This window comes from Cheilinus undulatus, linkage group 14 (genome assembly GCF_018320785.1).
Source record: "Cheilinus undulatus linkage group 14, ASM1832078v1, whole genome shotgun sequence".
In the NCBI taxonomy this organism is placed as follows: Eukaryota; Metazoa; Chordata; class Actinopteri; order Labriformes; family Labridae; genus Cheilinus; species Cheilinus undulatus.
In genome coordinates this window covers 13,691,271-13,712,431 of record NC_054878.1, presented here as the reverse complement: position 1 = coordinate 13,712,431, position 21,161 = coordinate 13,691,271, and the positions used below count along the sequence as shown (strand labels likewise).

At 39.0% G+C, this 21,161-nt stretch overlaps 1 protein-coding gene across 2 annotated transcripts in view; it reads right to left on the bottom strand.

The window, feature by feature from the left end:
• Positions 1-2,762: 2,762 nt before the first annotated feature.
• Positions 2,763-21,161, bottom strand: part of ches1 (checkpoint suppressor 1) — a 132,047-nt gene continuing 113,648 nt past the window's right edge. For both annotated transcript variants that reach the window (XM_041804457.1, XM_041804458.1), the window contains exons 5-6: positions 14,745-14,853; positions 2,763-5,729 (exon numbers count right to left, since the gene is read on the bottom strand). In XM_041804457.1, the coding sequence (XP_041660391.1) occupies positions 5,174-5,729; positions 14,745-14,853 (665 nt within the window). In that variant the 3' untranslated portion in view covers positions 2,763-5,173. The remainder of the gene's footprint in view (positions 5,730-14,744; positions 14,854-21,161) is intronic.

Sequence of the window (21,161 nt, the reverse complement as noted above, 5' to 3'; positions counted from 1 at the left end):
TGTTAATTTTTTTATCCGACTTTAATATTTAACTGCCTGAAAGTCCTTAGAGGATGATTTTCCCAGGTTTTTCCTTTTCTATGGGTTGCTTGCAGTCAAGTGATCCTGTTGCCATGAATGCAAACGGGGGGAAAGGAAGTGAAGATCAGCTGTTGGGAATGAGTGGGAACCAGGAAAGCTAGTACTTCACAGCTCTAAACTGACCCTTATGCTGCAATTATCATTAGAAAATTTCAACATACATTGAGTACGAGCCCTACACTTGACAATATATATATATATATATATATATATATATATATATATATATATATATATATTTTTTTTTTTTTTTAACCACAGTTTACCAGTAAACAGAGGTTTGTGTTGCAGGCTGAAGTGTTGAAAAGGAGGGATGCAGAAAGGGTGATTCTGATTTCTTTTATGCCTTTTGTTTAATCTAAACGTGGAGGGAAAATTGTTAAATTGCTGCCTTGGTTAGCCCACATGCTCTGCCTATCAGCGATGCTGTTATTAAATGTGTCATAGTAGTCAACATGGATATTATTTTCTTTGATTACAGCCTTCGTGTTTGATCAGAGTCTCCGTAAAAGAACAACCAAACTAATCTTCTGCAACTTGTATTTTTTATTATTGCAACCAACTGGAAGACAATACATCACATAAACATCATTGCAGTTTTTCAGAAAATGGAAAACAAAAGAAAACAACATTTATATATTTTTTGCCACGGTATTGGACAACGTTGATATTTACATGTAGTGATGAAATAGGTCTTGAAATCATTCTTTGGCAATATGATTGCACAATAAAGAGGAGAGTTGAACATTTACTGAAAAAAGAAACCAACACCTGGGTGTACTCTGCATCACATCTCACAGATCAATAACAGTTTTGCATTTTGACATCTCTAACCTATGGCTTTCCAAATATTAGCTCAGACAGTCACCGGAAAAAAATGGCAGTATTGTAGATAGTTTTTGTCAAGAGAGAAAACAAAACAGAAAATGAAAACGCGCATAAAAACAACAGCAAATAAAAAATGGCAACATTTTTTTAGAGCGTTTCATTGTATGTTTGGCAGGTTTGAAAGAAACACTTGTTTTAGGGGCTGTTCAGGCAGTGAAGTAGATTTCCTTTTCTATAAAATGTCCCGGTGCTATGTTATGTGCTGCTTTGTTTTTCCACAACTCACAGGTCAGGAGTTCATCTCTCCTGCATGTCACTGAGTGAGTCAGAGGGAAAAAAGGTGGTTCCTAAAGCAGCACATCCCCCCCTCCCTTGACATGCCTCTTGCCAGCTGAACACGTTATTAGTCACCACAACAGTGGATTGTTACCGCAAATACAGCAGAGTGCTTGACCCGGGCCGCTGGGGCACTCAGACAGATATCAGACAAGAGACGGATGGCACACAACAAGAACACTGACAGCTTCTCCTTTTAGCCTTTTTTTTGTAATACGTCGGCATGGATACAAATGCAAAGCCAGTGATGCATGCTACAGGTGGCAAAGGACTGTACCAGTGGATGGGACATGCATTTGTTTGCCTGCTTGGCTTGCTGACAACAGCTTCAAACTAAATCTGACTGCTGCTACAACCAAACCCTGCATGTGTTTCTTTCTACAAAAGCAGCTTCTATATGCATCTCTGCAGAGAGTGAGGGTGACGGATTAATACTGAAATGCATTCTTGTTTCAGCAAAGGCATGCCTAGGAATGGCAGTGCAGTGTTTACATCACTTTAAACACAAAGATATCAAAGGGTCAGTGCATTTTCAGCCATTGTTTTTTATTTTGAAATACAAAATCCAAACTTAAGACACAAGCTACTGTATTTTCCAATTACTATTTAAAAACAGGAACGTAAGACTTTGAAAAATGTTCCTCTTGGCTCTTTCAGGCAGTCTGACATCAAAGTGAGAGTAAAAAATGATTACTGAAGGATGCAGATGGCCTAGTGGTTCGGTTGCACCCCATGTATGCAGGCGGCCTGGATTCAAGTCTGGACTGTGGCTCTATCACCACCTGTCATTCCTCACTCTCTTGTCCCTGTCTCCAGCGCTATCCGCTGTCCTATCACTAATAAAGGCCAAAAAGGTCAAAAATAAATCTTTAAAAAAGATGAGTAAAAAACAAAAACATTTTTTATTACCATTCACCATTTCTGGTTTTTCATTTCCCATTTTCATTTTTTTTGCTTTTTTATTTTTTTATGTTATCCTTTTAATTTTTCGAACAAAAAAAAGGAAAAATAAAAACAAAAATGGGTCACCTGGTACCAGGTCACTCAAGTGGGAAGAAAAAAATAATTTTATAGTGCCAGTGATCATTTGGGGATTTTTCTTTTCTTTCTTTCTTAATTTTTTATAAAAATCTTAACATTGATATGAGGAGATGAAAAAAAAACAACACTTTTTTGTTTTAATTTAGTTAATTTCGGTAAACTAAAAATGAGAAAGAAGGAAAAGAAAATGAAAATGGAACCAAGAAATGAAAAATGAGGAACAAAAAATGGAAAATTAAAAAGAAAAGGATATGAAAAAATAAGGAAACTGAAAAAAACAGGAAAAAAAGGAAAATAGAAATTAAAAAACGAAAAGCAAAAAAGAGAAAGTAAAGACTGATAAATGGAAAATAAAGAAAGCAGAAAGGAAAATGAAAAACAAAAAAGAAATGGAAAATACAGAACAAGAAAGGGAAAATGAAAAAACAAAAAGTAAACAAGAAATGAAAAACTAAAAAACTGCAAGAAAAGTAAAAAAAAAATGAAAAAAATGAAAATGAAAAACAGGAAACTGAAAAACAAGAAATGAAAAAACAAGAAACAGAAAACACAGAAACAGTCTATTTCTCATTTTTTCATTCTTAGTTTGATGATGACCTGCATGAAAGAGAAAGGGGACGATTTTGCTATTTTTAAACGGTAATTGGTTAACAGCTTGTTTATTGATTTTGTATTTCACATTTCAAATTAAAAGTGTGTTGACTGTAAACTACACTGACCTCAAAGCTTTGTGAATTTCAATCAAGTCAGTGTTTGCATGAACCTAAGTGAGATTCTCATATACCTTGTAGAGTGGCAAATATATAAAAAACAGTCTCTGATCTCCAGAGTGGGCTCTTGATAAATATGACATCTATATTGGCAGATAATTTCTTTATTCAAAGGGTAAACAATACTGTATGTAAATCAAAAGCAACCTTTTTTCCTCATTATAACCACCTTCTACATTCCTATTTCTTTGCAATACAACTCCCAAGTAGCCTTTTTTTTCGAGATATGAGGTTCTTCCAAAGTTTCCCATGCCCGTCTGATCCGCACAAATACACAAAACGATGCTGATGGAAAATAAGGACACATGTACATTTACACACAGGAGAGAACTGAAGAATACTGTTATAAATAAAGACAGGTAAGCATGTCAGAGACATGACCACAGAGGTACTGAGGGCAGGCAGGCAGGCAGGCAGGCACAATGTTAAAGGGTGTGTGTTCCTGGGCACACAAACTCACACACTCTACACATGTGTTCGGAAATAACACCAGGGATTAACACTGAACACCTAAAAAAAAAAAAAAAATCACTGTACAGGCAGAAGAAGACGGAAGCCCACCCCTAAGAGGTGAATCAGCTGGCCTTACGTAGCCTGAACCCAAAGCCCAGAGGTGGCACCCTAGGGCCTCTATTTGCAGAGTGATCTCCCACATTCCTCCCTGAAGACGTGTCTTTGAAAGCCCGCTCAGAAAAAAAAGGATTCAAAGAAACATACAAACGAACAAAAAAACAAATCCGATATAATCACGGGTATAAGAATTGGCGGCAAAACTTTTTTCTTTCCTCTAGGATCAAGGTTTATATGAAAATAAGTCATGCTTCATGCTAAATACATTGTTTATCTTACATGATCTTTGAATAAAAAAGATTTGCTTTTTATCTTATTTACAAGCACCCATGCAATATAACTGAGAAAGTCCTGCAGGTCAAATTGCTTCAATTAAGAAAGGAAAAAAATAAAATATTTTCTAACCTTTTTACAGAGTTGTCCACGTGGGACAAATTGCTTATATCTTTATGAGGGTAGAGTGAGGGTAAACAGACACAAACAGAAATCTAAACCCACAGTTCATGTATATAGTTCTTTGACGTCGTCAAATGAAACGGAAGGTGTGGTAGCTGCTGGTAGCTACGATATCTATACCAGGTGTCTACGTCTATTGACAGAAGTACTGGGGAGGTTTTTGTAGGGACGTTTACATTATGCAACAACAACAACAAAATGAAGGAGATATTGCCTCAGACCCGGCACACTATCCATCTCTATGGTGATAAACATGACCATTTTTTTATTTTAAAATATCTATTCTTAAATACTATGAGTGCTCTTGAAATAAAACCATGTCTTTACCCATGATGCTTCTATTATAAGTGGCGTTAAATAATCTTAAGTGCATGAATATATATCACATTGGGTTTTACAATTATTTTGACACTAAAGGTCATTCTCTCCTTTACTTCTATGCCTTCTTTTTTTAAAATTTTTTGTCAGCTGTCGTATCGGCTACATGAAGCAACCTGGTCGCTTGTCTTTGGCACACTCTCACATTTGTGCTCGTTGATGTAGGCGAGTGATGCCAGCGAGCGGCCCAAGAGAGAGCCCTAAGTCTCGTTAAATAGTGCCCCCCTCTCTCTCTTGTCGCCTCCCGCCGTGGTTGCTGGCATCACCGCGAGATTGCTACAGATTCACATAGAAACAAACAGGTAAGACAAACAGCCATCCTCTGTGTTCAGGTACTGTACGCTCCTCAATGTGATTCCGTTTTGTCGTGGTTCAACTCGTCCAAATTAGTGACAAAACATGCGTTTTTTTATGGCTTTCATCCCCTTTTAAACAACAAAAACAACAAAGACACATGAGAAATACCCATTGATGTTAGTGTTGCTGAACATGTAGGAAAACATAGATTTTTGATATTGCCACAAATAAGTAGGATTCACCTAATGCCCTGCAGATAGATAGAGGGAGATGAGACGTGTCTGTAGAGACTAATGCTGTAGTAACGATACCTGTTGACCTATTTGTGTGTTGTATATCTGAGTGTTTGTGTTGGTGTGTATGCGTGCTTTGAGCTGTTTGTGTTTGCATGACTATGTACTTGTTCTACATGTGTCTTAGTTTCTCAGGGCCTCTTTCTGCTCCTTCTGGCCCTTGGCGGTGCGATTTGTGATGTTGTTGAGGCAGGCTCTGACCCCTGCCAGGTGAAGCAGCGACCCCGCCGCCTCCTTCATCTCCTCGTCGTCGCTCTCCGGCGGCTTCTCCACCGCCGCAGCACGCCGCTTCTTCAGCGGCAGTGTGTCGCTAATTCCCCTAGCTCGGTTTTTGGTCCAGGGCAGACTGCTTCCTGCCAGAGTCCCAGATCCCGCCCCTGAACTACGTCTCTGTCCGCGCAGGGCCTGCTGGGAAATGTAGGTAGCAGCGGCAGTAGTGACGTGAGAATCCAGCGGGATCTCCCTGGGCTCGGGTTTGACGTCTGATTGGATCTCCACGGCGATGATGTCGTCGTCTTCAAGCGGGGAGGAAGCATCGTCGGCCTGGGAGGAGCACAACCTGCTGGGGGATTTGGCCGTGCTGTAAGTGTGGTCGTCTTGGAGGTCGTCGCCGCAGGGTGGGGGAGAGTAGCGAGATGGACTGTCCTGTCCTCGGCTTAGAAAATCTCCCAGGGATGATCTGTGAGAATGCAGAGGAGGAGAGAATTATGAAATTAATACGAATAACAACATAATGTTGAATAAACATAATGTTGAATTTTCAGGAAGTTTCAAGTCATTTCCAGTCATCTTGTCTCTTTTCCTTTGAGCAGGCCCACCAAAAGGCATGGCTGGGCCCCTGAAAGCCCCAATAGGACCCCTTTCCAGATATAATTTAGAAAACATAAGCCTATGTATGCTAAATTAGTAGCATTAGTGCCTGCATCTGGCTAAAATTCACCTCTCAGGCCTGTCTTTGGATAGTTTTTGGAATTTGTTGACAGATCATTGTTGTGCTTATGTGCCTTAAACAGCTCCCTTTTTATCTTCTCTTTTAATCCTGTTGTCTCAACTTTTGTGCCAGTACTTAAATGGCAATACAGCTTTTGCATCTGATGTCAAATGATCTGTTACCTTCCAGCCTCCTGGATGGGGAAAAAGGCATGTAACTTATAGGACACTACTGCTAAACAATTACTCCACAAATTTTGTAGAGCACATTTTTTTCAAGGAACGTTGAGAAGACCTGAAATATCAGTGCTAGATATTGGCAAATCATTTTACAAAGCATAAAACAGCATTTTCCATAGCGATGTCTCATTTACAACGAAGCACTACATTGGCCAATGCAAAACTGTGACCCTGCTTACCGGTGATTTTCAGCTGAATGAGTTGTATAAACAAATCACAAAGACAGCTAAGTTGGCATCAAGACTTTTGTATATTTGAGGAAATGTTTGTTTCAGTGCTCTCTTTTTTTCTAAATATGAGTGCCCTCGACTTGAATTCAGTCAGGAACATTCTCGTCATAGATTTGAACCATTTATTGCCAGATGGAATGCAGTTAGAGTTGGCGTTATAGCTCTGCTTTTCAGAGTACTCCCTGGGTTAGCCAATCAGCCTGCTTAGGCTTTCTGGGGAGTGCATGCAAAATCCCCACATGGGTAAATACATACATAGAGACTTCATAGGATACGACATGGAGATTTAAAAGGAGGAGGCAATATTTCTGACAGCAGCGACAGGGTAGCATAGGTGTAGCAGTGATAAGTGAGAGTGGAGACGTGATTTAAATACGCTGCCTTAATACTAAACACGTGCTGTGATTGGTCGAGTGGGGTTGGGAAAAGTGATTTGAACATCAGCCTGTCAGGTGATAACAGCTGGGCGTATGACTTCCGTGTCCTGCATGAACTTACGTAAACTTCATTTAATTAATTGACCAGTCAGTGACATTGGTGTTAAGTAGGTTAATTCTGATTTCTTATTTTCTTTTACTTTTATGGGTCTCAAATTTAACTAAAAATGTAATTATTTACCAAAAAACACATAGTATCCTAATGTCAACTGTAATACCAGATTACTATAATTGAGTTGTTTTTTTTCATTACTTGTACCTTTTTCAGTACATTTTGACATCAGTACTTTTACTTCTACTTAACCAGAGTAACTGTACTTTTAGTTACGTACCATACTCTTGTACTTTTTCCACCTCTACTGACTACACTGTATTTCAAATCTGGGGCATGTGTTGGAAGAGTAGTAGGAACTTTTCGAGGAGTATGAGCGCCAAAAAAGTGAACTGGCTCAGGAGATTACCGCTGCCAAAAAGAAGAAGTCTGAAAGAGATGCCGCCGACTACGACAACAGAAGATGTTTACCGCTGGAGAAACCCGTCTCTGTGGAGGAAACGTGGACCCAGAATTGGAAACAGACACCACAGAGGAGGCAGCCGCCCCATCGACACCTCTCGTCACGATACTCAACACCAGTCGACCACCGACTTGGAATATGATTGGGAATCCAGCACATATTCCCACAACAGCTGTTCGTTTTTAGACAATGTGAAAAAAGACGAACACCTTCCACCACAGACTGGAGGAAGAAAAAATGCAGGCGAGGGAAGAGGACCTCCAGCCAGCCAATCAACATCCTGACTGCACTCCTAGCACTCTATGTCTAGTGGATCTTATTGAGATTGTGCTTACATCGATCTTTTTTTCTTTTTGGCTCTGACTTCTATCTTCAGGTATCAGGCACTAGCATGGGAGCGAAAATGGCCCCTAGTTTCGCCTCCCTCTACTGTGGACTGTTTGAAAAGGATTTCATCATGAACCCTCATCGCAATCCTTACCTCTCCTCCATCTCTAACTGGAGCCCAGGCTCAAGCCTCAGACCTTGTAACATGGTTTGAACAAAGACATTACAAACAGGAATGGGTTGAACAAGCATGCAGGCGCTTTGACAATGTAACACAAGCTGAATGTCTTAATAAAACTAGAGCCAGATACTCTGAACAAAGAATCAATTGCATCGTTCAATATTCTCCTCTCGGTAACAGCCCGCAGTCAATTCTCTATAAACATTGGGATATTACAGCATCAGATCCATCACTCAAATGCTTTACCACACCACCGCGCATTGTTTACAGAACACCACCTAACCTTAGAAACTCTTTAGTACACGCCCACCTCCCACCAACCACACAGCCCCAGTTTTTACAGTCCATCCCTTCTGGTAACTATAGATGTGGCAGTTGCCCCCATTGTAACTTTACCCATAAGACCTCCACCTTCGACCATCCTCAGGCTGGGAAAGTCTTCAACATCAAAGGTGTCATTACCTGCAACACCACAAATGTCATTTACATGCTCAAATGCCCTTGTGACTCAGCATACGTTGGTAAAACAGGAGCTCTGAAAACAAGAATCTGTGAACACAGATCTAGTATTCGAAACCATGACAGCAATAGCCCAGTTGCACAACATTTCACAAACTGTTCGCACAGTGTCTTCACTCTTAGGTACTGTGGCATCGAACTGGTTAAACTACCAAAATGTGGGGGAGATGTCAATTCAGTGCTGTTGAAGAGGGAGGCTTTCTGGATTTATTCGTTGGACACACTGTCTCCAAGGGGGCTTAATGAGGACTTTGATCTTAGGCCTTTCTCTAATGATTTTGTTGATGTGCTCACCGAATCTGACTAGCATATTGTGTAGTATATTTGTGTGGATGTCATTCTCCCAGTCAATGGCTTAAATGTGTACATTGTCTGTTTTCTATTTACTGTGAGATAGATATTTACATTTAGTCACAACCTGTAGTATGAATATCTTTATACAGTTATTGTGATAAAAGACTGTCACTTATCTTTGACAGGGGTAACTTACTATGTTTTTTCTATATATTCTTTGTATGTCACTATGATGATGATGGTTCTCACCCATCTTTTGATATATTTTTGACTCACTTCAAATTCTGATCATAGACTGTGATTTCAATAATGTGAACTTGTCTAAAAAATGTGACTTGCAGATGTATATATTGCTTGGTATAGCTTATCTTTACACTGACATAATAATGTCACATGACTTGTCAGGTGATTCAGACTATACATATATTGAGGTGCATCCCCTGTGTCTATTTGTCTGATGAGGGGCTTAGGCCCGAAACGTCACATGTGGTGATAATCTTCATTAAATAAGCCTTTAGAGCAGCTTCTGGTGTGTGGACTTATTTTTCTGTTTTGGAAGAGTTTCCCATCATGTCTACTTGTGTTAAGATATTGCCTGTTGTTGCTGGAGTTCTTTTGGTCATTTTTCAAGTGGATTGTTGCTGTTTTTGTTGTTAGACACATTTGCACCATGAGTGAAGTTATCCACTGAGTCAGAGTTTCCGTCTGTGACTTGGGGCACATAGTGCGTATTCTTCATCAGTATACATTGCCAAGAATGACTGAGGCTCTGTCATATTGAAAGATACGTAACACTTTTAAAAGCGTAGTTTAACTTTATGTCATGTGGACTAATGTAGACACTATTCAAGTGTTAAATTTACATCTATATATGTAAAATGAACACTGCCAATTTTGTAGTGTATTTGACTTTACTATAGAGGTATGACTTAATCTGAAAAACCTGTTTAAAGATGTTTTCTCTTGTTTTTCCTTGGCAATAAGTAAAGGGAAAATTTTACCATACAACTCCTCAGTATCTACTCAACACTTACAATAAACTTTGAATTAAATACTACTTTTACATGAATAAATTTATAGACCAGTGCTTGTACTTTTACTTAAGTAAATTTTAACTGGGTTAACTGTACTTTTACTAGAGTACAGTAGTCGTGTACTTTTTCCACCTCTGTAAGCAACATTATTAAATTCACGTGTCTAAACACAGTCCAGCTGCTAAGATTAATTGGCCTCTGTCTAATTTTAACATTATTAAAATAATGTTCATACCATTTTATGACAATGAGGTTTATATTTTGAAAGAGGAAAATTTTACAAAGTTACTTTGCTTAGAAATATCTGGTATTTTCATGGAAATTAAGGGGAAATGTTTGAATATTTTGGAGTTTCATTGGATGATTTGAGGAAGTTGTTTTGAATCTTGGGGGCATTTTCATGGGTATTTCACAAATTCATTCAAATATTTTTGTAAATGGGACTTGGAATTTGGGGATAGGGGGTGTCCTTTGAGATTTTCAGGGACTTTCATGAAATTTTCAGAGAATTTGTTAGGATATTTCTACCATTTCCAGGAATTTTGGTGAATGCATTTGTAATTTTTCTTTTCAGAATTTGGTAAGAAATTTAAAGGGGAATTTGCTTGTACATTTTCAGGAATTTGCATGGCATTTTCAGGGCCTTTTTTATTGGAATGTTTAGGCTTTATGATGAAGTTTTACTGAAAGATCTATTTAAAGAAATCTGGGGTTAAGTTACAGAATTTTCCCAGGAATTTTAGGTAATTTCTTTGAAATCTCAGGGACTTTCTTTCGATTTTGGAAAGGAAAATTTCCGACAAATTCTTGTTCATAGAAGTGGCTGATGTTTTGACTTCTCAGTCCCTACTTATCCCAGATGAGTGGAAGAAACTAAAAATGCTTTCAAACAAAAGCTCAGGTCTCAGGAAGATATGAGGTTAGCTGAGACAAAAAACTTCAGTTAAAGTAAGATTTAAAGTCTTAGAAAGTACAAAGAAACAGACTTCTAAATGTGGAACATGCTTTAAAATGTATGGAATAATAATAAACAAAAAGAATATAAGTGACATAGGTATGCTGGTTTTGCAGAGAACTCCACACATTAATATGTGCACATGGCTGATACTTACAGCTGGCTTACAGCATGGCAACACTGGCTATCATTATTCTGGTTGCAAATGGTCATATCTGCAGATCTGATAATGCACTTATTAAACAAATATATATATACCAATTCTGATATGATGCCGATATTGTGATACATTCCATTACAAAACTGATTATTTTGGTTCATCTTTATCTTTAACGCCTGTATCCACTGCTACCAGGTAGGTGTCACAGGAGCCAATTATCAGTAAGCTAACAATAAGCCACAGCAAACATTCCCTCAGTGATACGTTTGATAAGAGAAGCAGAACACACAACTTACACATGTACCAAAGCAGATCATCAAAGAGATAAGATGCTGCTTTATTGAATGAGTGATGGGAGTCAAAGTTCCTTACAGGAGCTCTAAATGTGATATAATTAAAAAATGTGTTGAGGTGTCCGGCCTCCCCTGAAGCTTTCTTAGATTCTTGCATCTGGCTTGAAAGCAAAAAACATGATCATCTATCACCCTCGATACCTCCCTCTAGGGCTTAATGTGCATATTTCTGCGCTCCTATTAAAACCTTGTCTCTCCAGAAAGAGTCAGCCTTTGCTTTCAGAAATGAGCAGACTCATTTTCACATTGCCACCTATGCATTTTTCAAATGACACACTGCATTTTGAGCAGCAGCCTCCATGCTCCCCGAGGTTGTGAAACTTGCTCAGCACATAAAGGTCCTCGCTTTAAAGCTTTAGAGTCAAAACGCCACTCTGATTCTGCAGGGGAGCCTTTTAACCACTGTCCACTACTCGTCAGCTCCTGCAGTTTATTGCAACACATCTTTTGCTCTATTAGTCTGCAGACACTTTTCTGTGCAAGGCCTGAAAGGACAGAAGTGTATTCTGATAACCAATAAATCAAAGGGAGCTTCAGCAGCGAGGTCTGTCCCCTGGACACCCCCTCAGATGAGAGGGTTAGCATATTAATATCTTATAAGAAAAACATGCACCTCTTACAGTGATCAAATATTCACTGCATACCTTTAGTGAGACTTTGACGATGTTTAATTCATTATGTGGAGCGAACTATCATACTCTTACGCTCCTGTGATGGATGTGCATGTCCATGCATGCTCCCAGTGTTCTTTGAATCATGAGGCCTCTCCCTCTAATAAACCTGTTTGTGTGTGCGCGTGCATTTGTGCTTATGTGTGTATTAGACCGTTATATAAACACACTTGGATAAAATGTTCTGAGCAGCGGGAGCGTGTGAATGCCTCTGACTTTTGGACACAATAAAGATGTTATTATGTAAACTCGTAGTGGAAAATTTTGGTGGAGGTTTGTTTTGAGTGTGTGTGCTTTCTGTTTGTTTCAAGTCGACCACATGTGTAAGAGTGGGTGTGACGGAGAAGGAGGACTGTGTCTGAGCAGAGAAATCCCTGACTGATGTTTATTTCAAGGTTAACAATAGACAGGCCAGAACTCAAGACCTGCTAGAGAGGTCCAATGATACCAATTATACCCAATACCAACAAAAATACATTTATTGTGTTGTGATACTGTTTTAAAAATGAAATAACACAAAAATGTACATGTTCACTATTATTTGTCATCACGTACCGCAAACTGTAGTTATTCCATAGAAAGAGAATAACTGGTTGAATGGTTGAAAATCAAACATTCTGTTTTAATCTCCTTTTATGGTTAAATGACATTACCCAAGTATCATAAACAAACTACTTAAAGGTGAATTGACAACTCTAAATTGCCCGTAGGTGTGAGTGTGAATGTCAGCCCTGTGACTGACTGGTGATCAGTCCAGGGTAGACCCTGCCTTTCCCTGCCTTAGCCTCCGTGACCCTTAATGGAATAAGCGGTGTAGAAAATGGATGGAATTGTTGTCTTGATCACTGGAAAGTTTGTGCATTACATTTCCAGTACTGCTGTGCTGTTACCACCTACTGCCATCAATTTTACCTATATTTTCACTCTAACAGCACAGAGCCATTGGCTCAGATTTGTGTGAATAAGAGGTTTATGATAATAAATAATACTGAAAAGTTTTGCCCAAGAGAAATGTTAAGCTAAAGCATCACAGCAAAAGAAACTTAAAACATCACAATATATTGTTGATGTTATTAAGGGATACATGCTGATGGATTTGTTTCACACATCCATCTGGTAAACCTTCCATAGACAGCGTTTAGGAAAGGGGAGAGCCTTTGAAAAAAACTCGGAGGATGATTGGATGAACGTTCTGTCAGTCACATCTTTATGGGCCAATCAGAACTATCAGTGATAGTTGGTACAGCCAGTGAAATTTTATACATAAGACAAAAAAAAAAGACAAACAAAAAAGAAAACAACCTAATATCATGACTTAGAAAATTAAAAATAAATACAACATAATATGCAAATTAAAATAAGTGCTTTTAAGAGCAATGTATCATATTTCTGATTTAGAAAGAATACTGTAACACCGCTTTCCATCAAGAGGAATACTTGTGCAAAATCCTGACTCTTCTACATCAGTGAAGCACCCCAGACTAGGTCATGTAAACACAGGATGGGACGTTACAAGAGAGTCAGAGTGCAACGCTTAAAATACATGTGTTTTCTGTGTTTTTTTTTTACTTCAAACGGTCCATGCATAGTCTTTAAAAGGTTTTAGCAGCTGTAACATCCTTGGCACTCTCTGCTTTCACATCCAGAGGCTTTTTAAAAAACAGTGTGGAGATGGGGAGTGGGAGAAAAGTGCAGCAGGTCTCGCTGCTCTGCCTCTCTTGCAGTTGGGGCAAGGAGCCCACTTTTCTTCTTTGTGTGGTTGGTGGTTTAATAGCAGTTAGTAAACAGCAGCATTGCTGCCACCAAGTTTGACTTGTAAATACTGTCACATTTCTTTTCTCTTTTGTAATGGTTTGGACATATTTGTTGTGTGACTATGAACAAATAACTTAGTAGAGTTCTAGGATTGACAAACAGACCTACATCAGCTGATTCTTATCAGCTTATTCATCATCATTCCCTACACTTTAAAGTGTGTATTAAGGGCTGAAATGTGTTACTTTGCTAATCAAAAATGTACATTTTATGTCTTATGGACCAAAGTTTTAGGTCTGATCTACTTTTAAATATCAGTTTCAATGTTGGTATTTGCTAAAACTAATTTGTTAATATTGGCATATCAGATATTGACCAAATTTCAATATTGTGCAACTCTCATATTATCAGGATAATTTTTTAATCATGTTTTTGTTATTGTTGTTTTTACATCGAACCAATTTGATGTCTTGGTTTAATTTTCATGTACTTCTCTGGACCTCTCCCTACCACGATAATAAGCTTTAATGTGTTAATTACGAGGTAAATTTGGTTTACGAAACCATGATGAAATGTTTTAATGACAGTAAAATCAGCAGGATGGAGGAGATGTCTTAGTATGGTCCCCCTGAAATTATCATTCAACCAGCCCTTGATCAGCACCACACATAAGCACCTTTATCCTGACTAATAACCGCTGAAAACCTCCTCAGTTTGGTATGATTAAACTACTAACATTTAAAATGGGTCCAATATGCAGCTCACCCTGTGAGAAACAATGAATACTGCAAAGCAACTAAGCTGCAGCTGCCACTGCAGAAAAAAATCTATCAATTTAATAGCAGCAAAATTTGTGCCGTCAAAATGATTGCATGTGGTCTTTCTATGTAGAAGTGATTGTAGTTTCATTGCCTTTTGTGCGATTTATTAAAACAGCATTTTTTATGAAAATCCAGACGCTTTTAGTTAAAGTAAAAGACCAGCAGCACTGTAACTTATAATTCAGCAAAGTTGTATGTATTACAAATGTGAAAAAGTTCAAAATGACTGGTGGTCTCTCTACTGTTAAAGTAAAGCAGCAGAATTATCCCACCTTATGGCCGAGGTTCTGCTCCCCACAGGGCTGACAGGAAGGGGTCTGATCACAGGGAAGAGAGCCTGGCTCCTGACCCGGGCGCCATTCTGGATCACACCCCGAGGAACTAAAAGAGACAAAAACACAGGACACAAGAACTTAAAAAAAAAAGAAAAGAAAACAAATATATGAAGTTTTAGTCTCAAAGATGCACACATAAGTTTCAATATGCAACACAAACACAGAGGGAGCTTCTCCAAAACCTGATCAGACCTCAATAAGACCCGGGAGCAGCTTGATGAGACTTCACTGACCATCTGAGGAGGCCAACAGGGCAATATTGATGAGCAAGGCAAGGTTAAATTGAGCGGGAAAGCGTCATAAATGAGTTAAGGCTGCTGTGAATCATTCAATTACCAACGACCGCTGGGCTCAGCTAAATCCAGCCTGTCTGATGCTGAGGGCTGAACAGCAGGCAGCTTGGGCTTAAAGTGAGATACCAAACATTTATATTTATGAGAAAATTACACATTTGTCTACTTTTACATGTGATACAACCCAATTGTTTTTGTGTTTTTATTAATTGAGTTGTTGAAGTTGTTGTTCATCCTGATAACCCTAACTAATAAGGAGACAAGCCTGGGTTTTACTTCTACAACTTCTACAGAACTTGATCAGAGAAAGAAAACCCAGAGAGGAGTCACTAACAGAAGTTCTTCTTTCTCTATTGGTTATGATAGTCGGTAGCTCCTTACATCAGATAATGAGGTAACTCAACTAATTAATGACTGCCCTATATATTAACATTACAGCACCAGAACACTGACTCACAGTTGACAGTGATCCTGAAACCATCGTTAATTAACACGAACTAGCTAATTAGCATTCAGATATACTTTAATGCAGGAGTTCCTGATCTTTTCAGCCTGGACCCCCAAAATAACAGTGTTGGAGAATGACGATCCCAACCCCTCAGAGTTAGTTAAAGTGTCCAATTTTGCTCAAAAAATCATGTACAATTCAATTCAATTCAATTCAAAACTTTATTACAGACTCTAGGTCCAGAGAATAAAAAAGAACAAAAACCAAACAAATACAAATTTACATTTTAGGGATTTTTTGTTAACATGACTTACATCTAGGTCTCAATAAGTAACTATGGTTATTTTAAACTGAACTAATTTAAGGATATTTTTTCAATAATGGATCAAATATCTTTGTGTTTTTTTGGAAAGCATCCTGTGACCCCATTTCAGTGTCTTGCGACCCCTCAAGGGGTCCCAACCCCAACTTTGGGAACCACTGCTTTAATAATGAAAAAATTTTCACCCTTCAGTTCTCAAATTACCAGCATTATTGACCCAAACACATCGTAAATGAAGCTCAGCGTTAGTTCATGCAGGACATGGCAGTCCTACGCCCAGTCGTGATCAGCTGAAGGGCAGTTTATCCCAATTATCATCTCCCAGCTCCCACAGCCAATCACAACTCTTTCTCTCAACACAGCAGTGGATTTAAATATGGCATATTTCTCACTAATTCCTGCTAATGTTAATGCTGATACACCATGCTGCTGCTGGCAAAGCTTAACCTCCTCCACCCAAGCCTCCTCCTTTTTGGCATAATAGCATGTAGTGATGTAAACATACATTGCTTTGCAAATTTGGGAATAAAGTGCAAGATCTGCAGCGCTACGTAGTGTTCAATGGTAGCTGCCATTGTTCTAACATTTTAAGCCTTTGGCTCTCCAGGCCTCTGCATGGTCATGAGCAAAATTGGGCCTTTTATCAAAGATTTTTTGGGGCTAAATCCCTCCTCAATGGAAGAGGAATTAGATGCACCCTAATGGGTCTAGTGATATCCTCATACTTTTACACATAAATCATATTGTCTCTCATTCTTGTTTTGTATTTTACCATGCAATATGTGAAATAAGATGCTTAAGAACAGAAAAAAGCTGCTGTACCAGTGAGTAGAATTTCGTAGCTTTGTCTTAGATGATGATGAGGTTCTGGAGGTGGGGCTGGGAGGGGGATGCCAAAATGGCTAGAGCCAACCCTGATTAAACCTAAAAGTAATGTCAAATGAACTTCAAGGACATTTACTTGATGCGTGTGCAAAGGAATTGCCAAAGTTTCAAAGTCCACGGAAGCACAATAGACTTTATATTATATGAACAACTTTTAAAGTTGTCCGTATGATCAACAGAAAACAGAAATGACCTTGGTCAGGAAGCAGAAAGCCGTCCAATGGCCATGCTAACCAATTTTGAAATGAAACTGGAGAACCTATCAGAAGAATTTAACAGCGTTCCATCTTACTGCCATTTACTCTACTGAATAAACAGGCATATGGCAACCCACCTGGAGTTTAGCAAATAGTGCTTTCTCTGATCTAATGAGACAGAAATTGAATTCTCGAGTCTGAAAGCCAAGCAATTCAACTGGCAATAACCAGGTGCTGCTTATCACCTGGCTATCACCTGGTGTCCCTGCTATGCAGCACCATTTCAGCACCTTCAAACTGAGCCAAACACAGGTGCTTGATGAAAACGTCACAAAAAAGGGCAAAAATTTCCCTTCAAGCGACACAGCCCCCCCTGAACCACACTTCCAGCGTAATGGACTGGCTTTAGAACAAATCCCTGGATGTCCTCGAGTGGCACAACCAAAGCCTGGACTTGAAGCCATTTGAAAATCTGTAGAGAGACCTGAAGATCATGGTTTACCGCCACTCATAATCCAATCTGACAGCTGGGAGAAACAAGATTTAAAGCTGTGGTCAATGTCAATGCATCTTCTGCCTGCTGTGGAAATGTTTTAGTGTTCTATTTTTGATGCATGTGCATTTAAAGCTGCAAAGGATTCTGTTTGGTGTGTTTCAGCGCCTACCAGAGGTGCAACTGCACTGTAGATAAACACACAGTGATGATGCTTTCCAATTACAGACAATGAGCTGACAAGAATATGGATGGGGGCTGCTAATGATACCAGCATTGATACTTTTCTATTGTTTGGTGGAAAGACACAGTAGCATGAGCATTTTTTTCACAATCCGATTTAATTTTTACTCTGATTGGAGATTTAAACTTCTCTGTTCACATGGACGCTAAAAGATGTGATTAAGATATGCATGTTCATGCATCATATAAGTGATCTAAATACAACTGCTCTGACATGTGTGGCATGGTCCTATCGGTCAAATCTACCAAAAATTTGCAGTAGAAGAAGAAATTTTTCTTCACCTGTTGTCGCTTGTTTGTTTTAACCCCTGGTTGCGCAAAATAGTGGGTTGTTGTACTATTTCGTGTCTGTATTTTATATTTTTTATCAACAATTCGGAGCTCTTTTAAAGGTTCGGCTAAAAAAATAAAGTTGTCTCGGCAACAGATTAGTTTTGTTTTGCTCCCGCCATATTTCTGTCTGTTCCATCTGTGGGAGCACAATACTGGTATTAGATATCGTTAGCATTAGCACATTCAGTGTTTATGTTATGAGTAAGACATTCATTAAATGATTAGCAGGCATCTAAAATTGACATTTCAGGCTTTTGGAACTTTCCATGTACCAAATGTGCACTACACCAATTACTGCAGGGAATTTCTTGACAAGAGTATGTTTTTCTATTTAACCTTTATTGAACCAGGTTAGTCCCATTGAGATCAAAGATCTCTTTTTCAAGAGAGGGATGTATTTAGCACTATCACCCAGTGAGTATCATGCACCTTTTGGCATCCAGGTGGGGGCCGGGACCGGACAGAGCAAACTGTGACAGTTGAAAAAGTCTATAAACTAGGCTGAACTTTCAGCAAGATGAAGAATAGAGCTATTTTTCAAAGGACTACAAAAAAGGACTTTAAAGTTTAATGAGTGATGAAATCAAATGAAAGGAACCATTTAACAATTCTGTGTGTTAACTGGTATTCTGAAAACACTAGAACATTGTCTTGTTCAAGCTGACAATATATGTGTACAAAACAATCAAGAAGGACACCCAAGAATTTGTTTCCATTGCAGCCTAGTATTTTCTATCAAGGTCAAATCCTAGTATGGTTTCCTCACTAACAATAACTGAATAGACTGTAAAAAAAAAGCAAGAGGAAAATTTACTGTATGTATACGCTTTCAACTCTGCAACAGCTGTTAAACCACATTTCTTCTCTCTGTGTCGAAGAGAAGAAAGAGAAAAGGAGACAAGAAGAGTGCATGTGTACATCTGAGCCAAACGCTCTCATTACTCAAGGAACGCTGCTCAGCACAGCCATCCCACGAAAACAGCTGTCATTCTCATCTCCAGGGTCAGCTTGCATTTCGCAAATGATGACCTGCTGTTTGCTTTATCTGCTGCAGAAGCATTTGTGAAAGAGTACAACCTAAATACGATGTGCCATGGCAGCCGTGTGCTACTGGAGTCTTTCTTTTAATCTGGTTTGAAATCTCAGTGAATTTATGATCGATGTTATGAGGAGGAATTTAATTCGCCCCAGGAACCACAAGCTCATTAAAACGTACAAGTTTTCACGGTGAGACCCCCCAGAAAACCAGCCCAGACGGTTTATTTGCCTCATGTTGTAACACACAAAGATGAATTATGTTTGTTTGTTTGTTGTTTGTCATTTTTGGAGTGTTTCTGTAGCCTCTCCCCGTCTGGCTGTGTCCACAGTAATCTTATTGACTCCAGTTAGTGCGGCTCTGCCCCTGATATCTCCAGCTCTGCTCTCCATAACCTTATAAGTAGGTCCCTGTACAGAGTCTCTTTTATAATCTTGATCACTCGCTGCATGCTCGTGTATGTGTGTGGGCAGTGCATTAGGTCTCCCCGGGTTGATGTGCACCCACCCCTCGCTCTCTCACTCTTTCTCTCTCTCTCTTTCCTTCCCCACCTCGCTCCAGTCAGGCTTTGGGTTGCCATAGCAACGGCTCCCCTTCCACATGCCACAGAGTGGTAGATCATGCATCAGCAGAGAAAGTGATAGAGGGAAAGAGAGAGAGAGAGAGAGAGAGGGAAGGGGGAAAGGAAATACCGAGCTCTGTTTGACACGGCCTCTCATAGCTCAGCAGCACACTCCTGACCAACACTGTTTACCCGACACACACCCCTCTCCTCTTCGCACGCTCTCTTTTTTCTCCTCCATTTGAACGCCTCAGAAACCCTTCTCTTTGTCTTTCTAATTCTGTCCCCTCTAGTTGATTTCTTAGCCTCTTTATTGATCCCGTTGTTGTTTCTATGTATAGTGGTGACTCATATCATCGACTGAGCATGCATGCTGTCTCTGCAGGTAAAAAAAAAAAAAAAAACACAGGACATATGCTGAGGAGATGGTGTGACAAACAGAGCAGTAGGGCTGAGCAGTTCAGGAAAATAATCTAATTGCAATTTTTTTCCCCATAATTGTGATTGGGCACAGATAGAAACCCCCATATGGATAGATAGATCTATGACAATGCATACTGACAACAATGAAATTAGTACAAAAGAAATTAATCCAGAGTAGCATGAATCTGAATAAAGGTGCAACAAACTTTATGCTAAAAAGGAGGAGGCTGGGATGGAGGAGGTTAAGCTTTAAACATCAATGCAAGCAGAGATTAGTGAGAAGTGAACCATGTTTAAATACACCACTGTGTTGAGAGAAGAGCTGTGATTGGCTGTGGGAGCTGGGAGGAGATAAGTGGGATCTTCTGGCTGTCGGCTAATCGCAGATGGGCATGACGACTGTGTCCTGCATGAATCAACACTAAGCTTAATTTCAGGCCAACAATATCACTCAAATGCTCTGTTTAAGCTATAACACAGCCACCTGCCACTAGTAACCACTACTGCCTTGCTGCCACAATGCTCTTCACTCCGATGTAAACAACTTCTAATGGCTATAGTACTGATAGCATGTCATAGGAACAGCATCGTTTAACACTGTTAGTATTCAGTGATGATATTCAGCACAGTAATGTGGACATTAACTTACAAGGAAGAATGAAGGCTGGCGGTGCTAGCACTGCTAACTTTAGCCACATTCTGTAGATTTGCTTTGCATCGTTATGGTTGAGCATTATTTTGTTGTTGCAGAGTGCGGGTGCTTTGCAGAATGTAGACTATTCATCTGACTTTAGACTATTTGGCTAAATGCTAATATAAATAGTATTTAATAAGTTGATAAATTATACACTACCATACCACAACCATCATCAGAATAAAACAGATTAAACATTCGCTGTTTCTTTCCAGTAAGGCAGACCTAAAGTATATATAAGGAATTAGATTATGCATGAATAGTAGTAATTATTATTTTTTTGTTTCTCCACAATCTCAATGCTAAAAAAAGTTGGGGTGCTGTGTAAGATGTAAATAATATGCAAAATTCAATGATTTTCAAATGTCATAAACATATTTTATTTGCAATAGAACATAAACAACATATTAGTTATTGAAACTGAG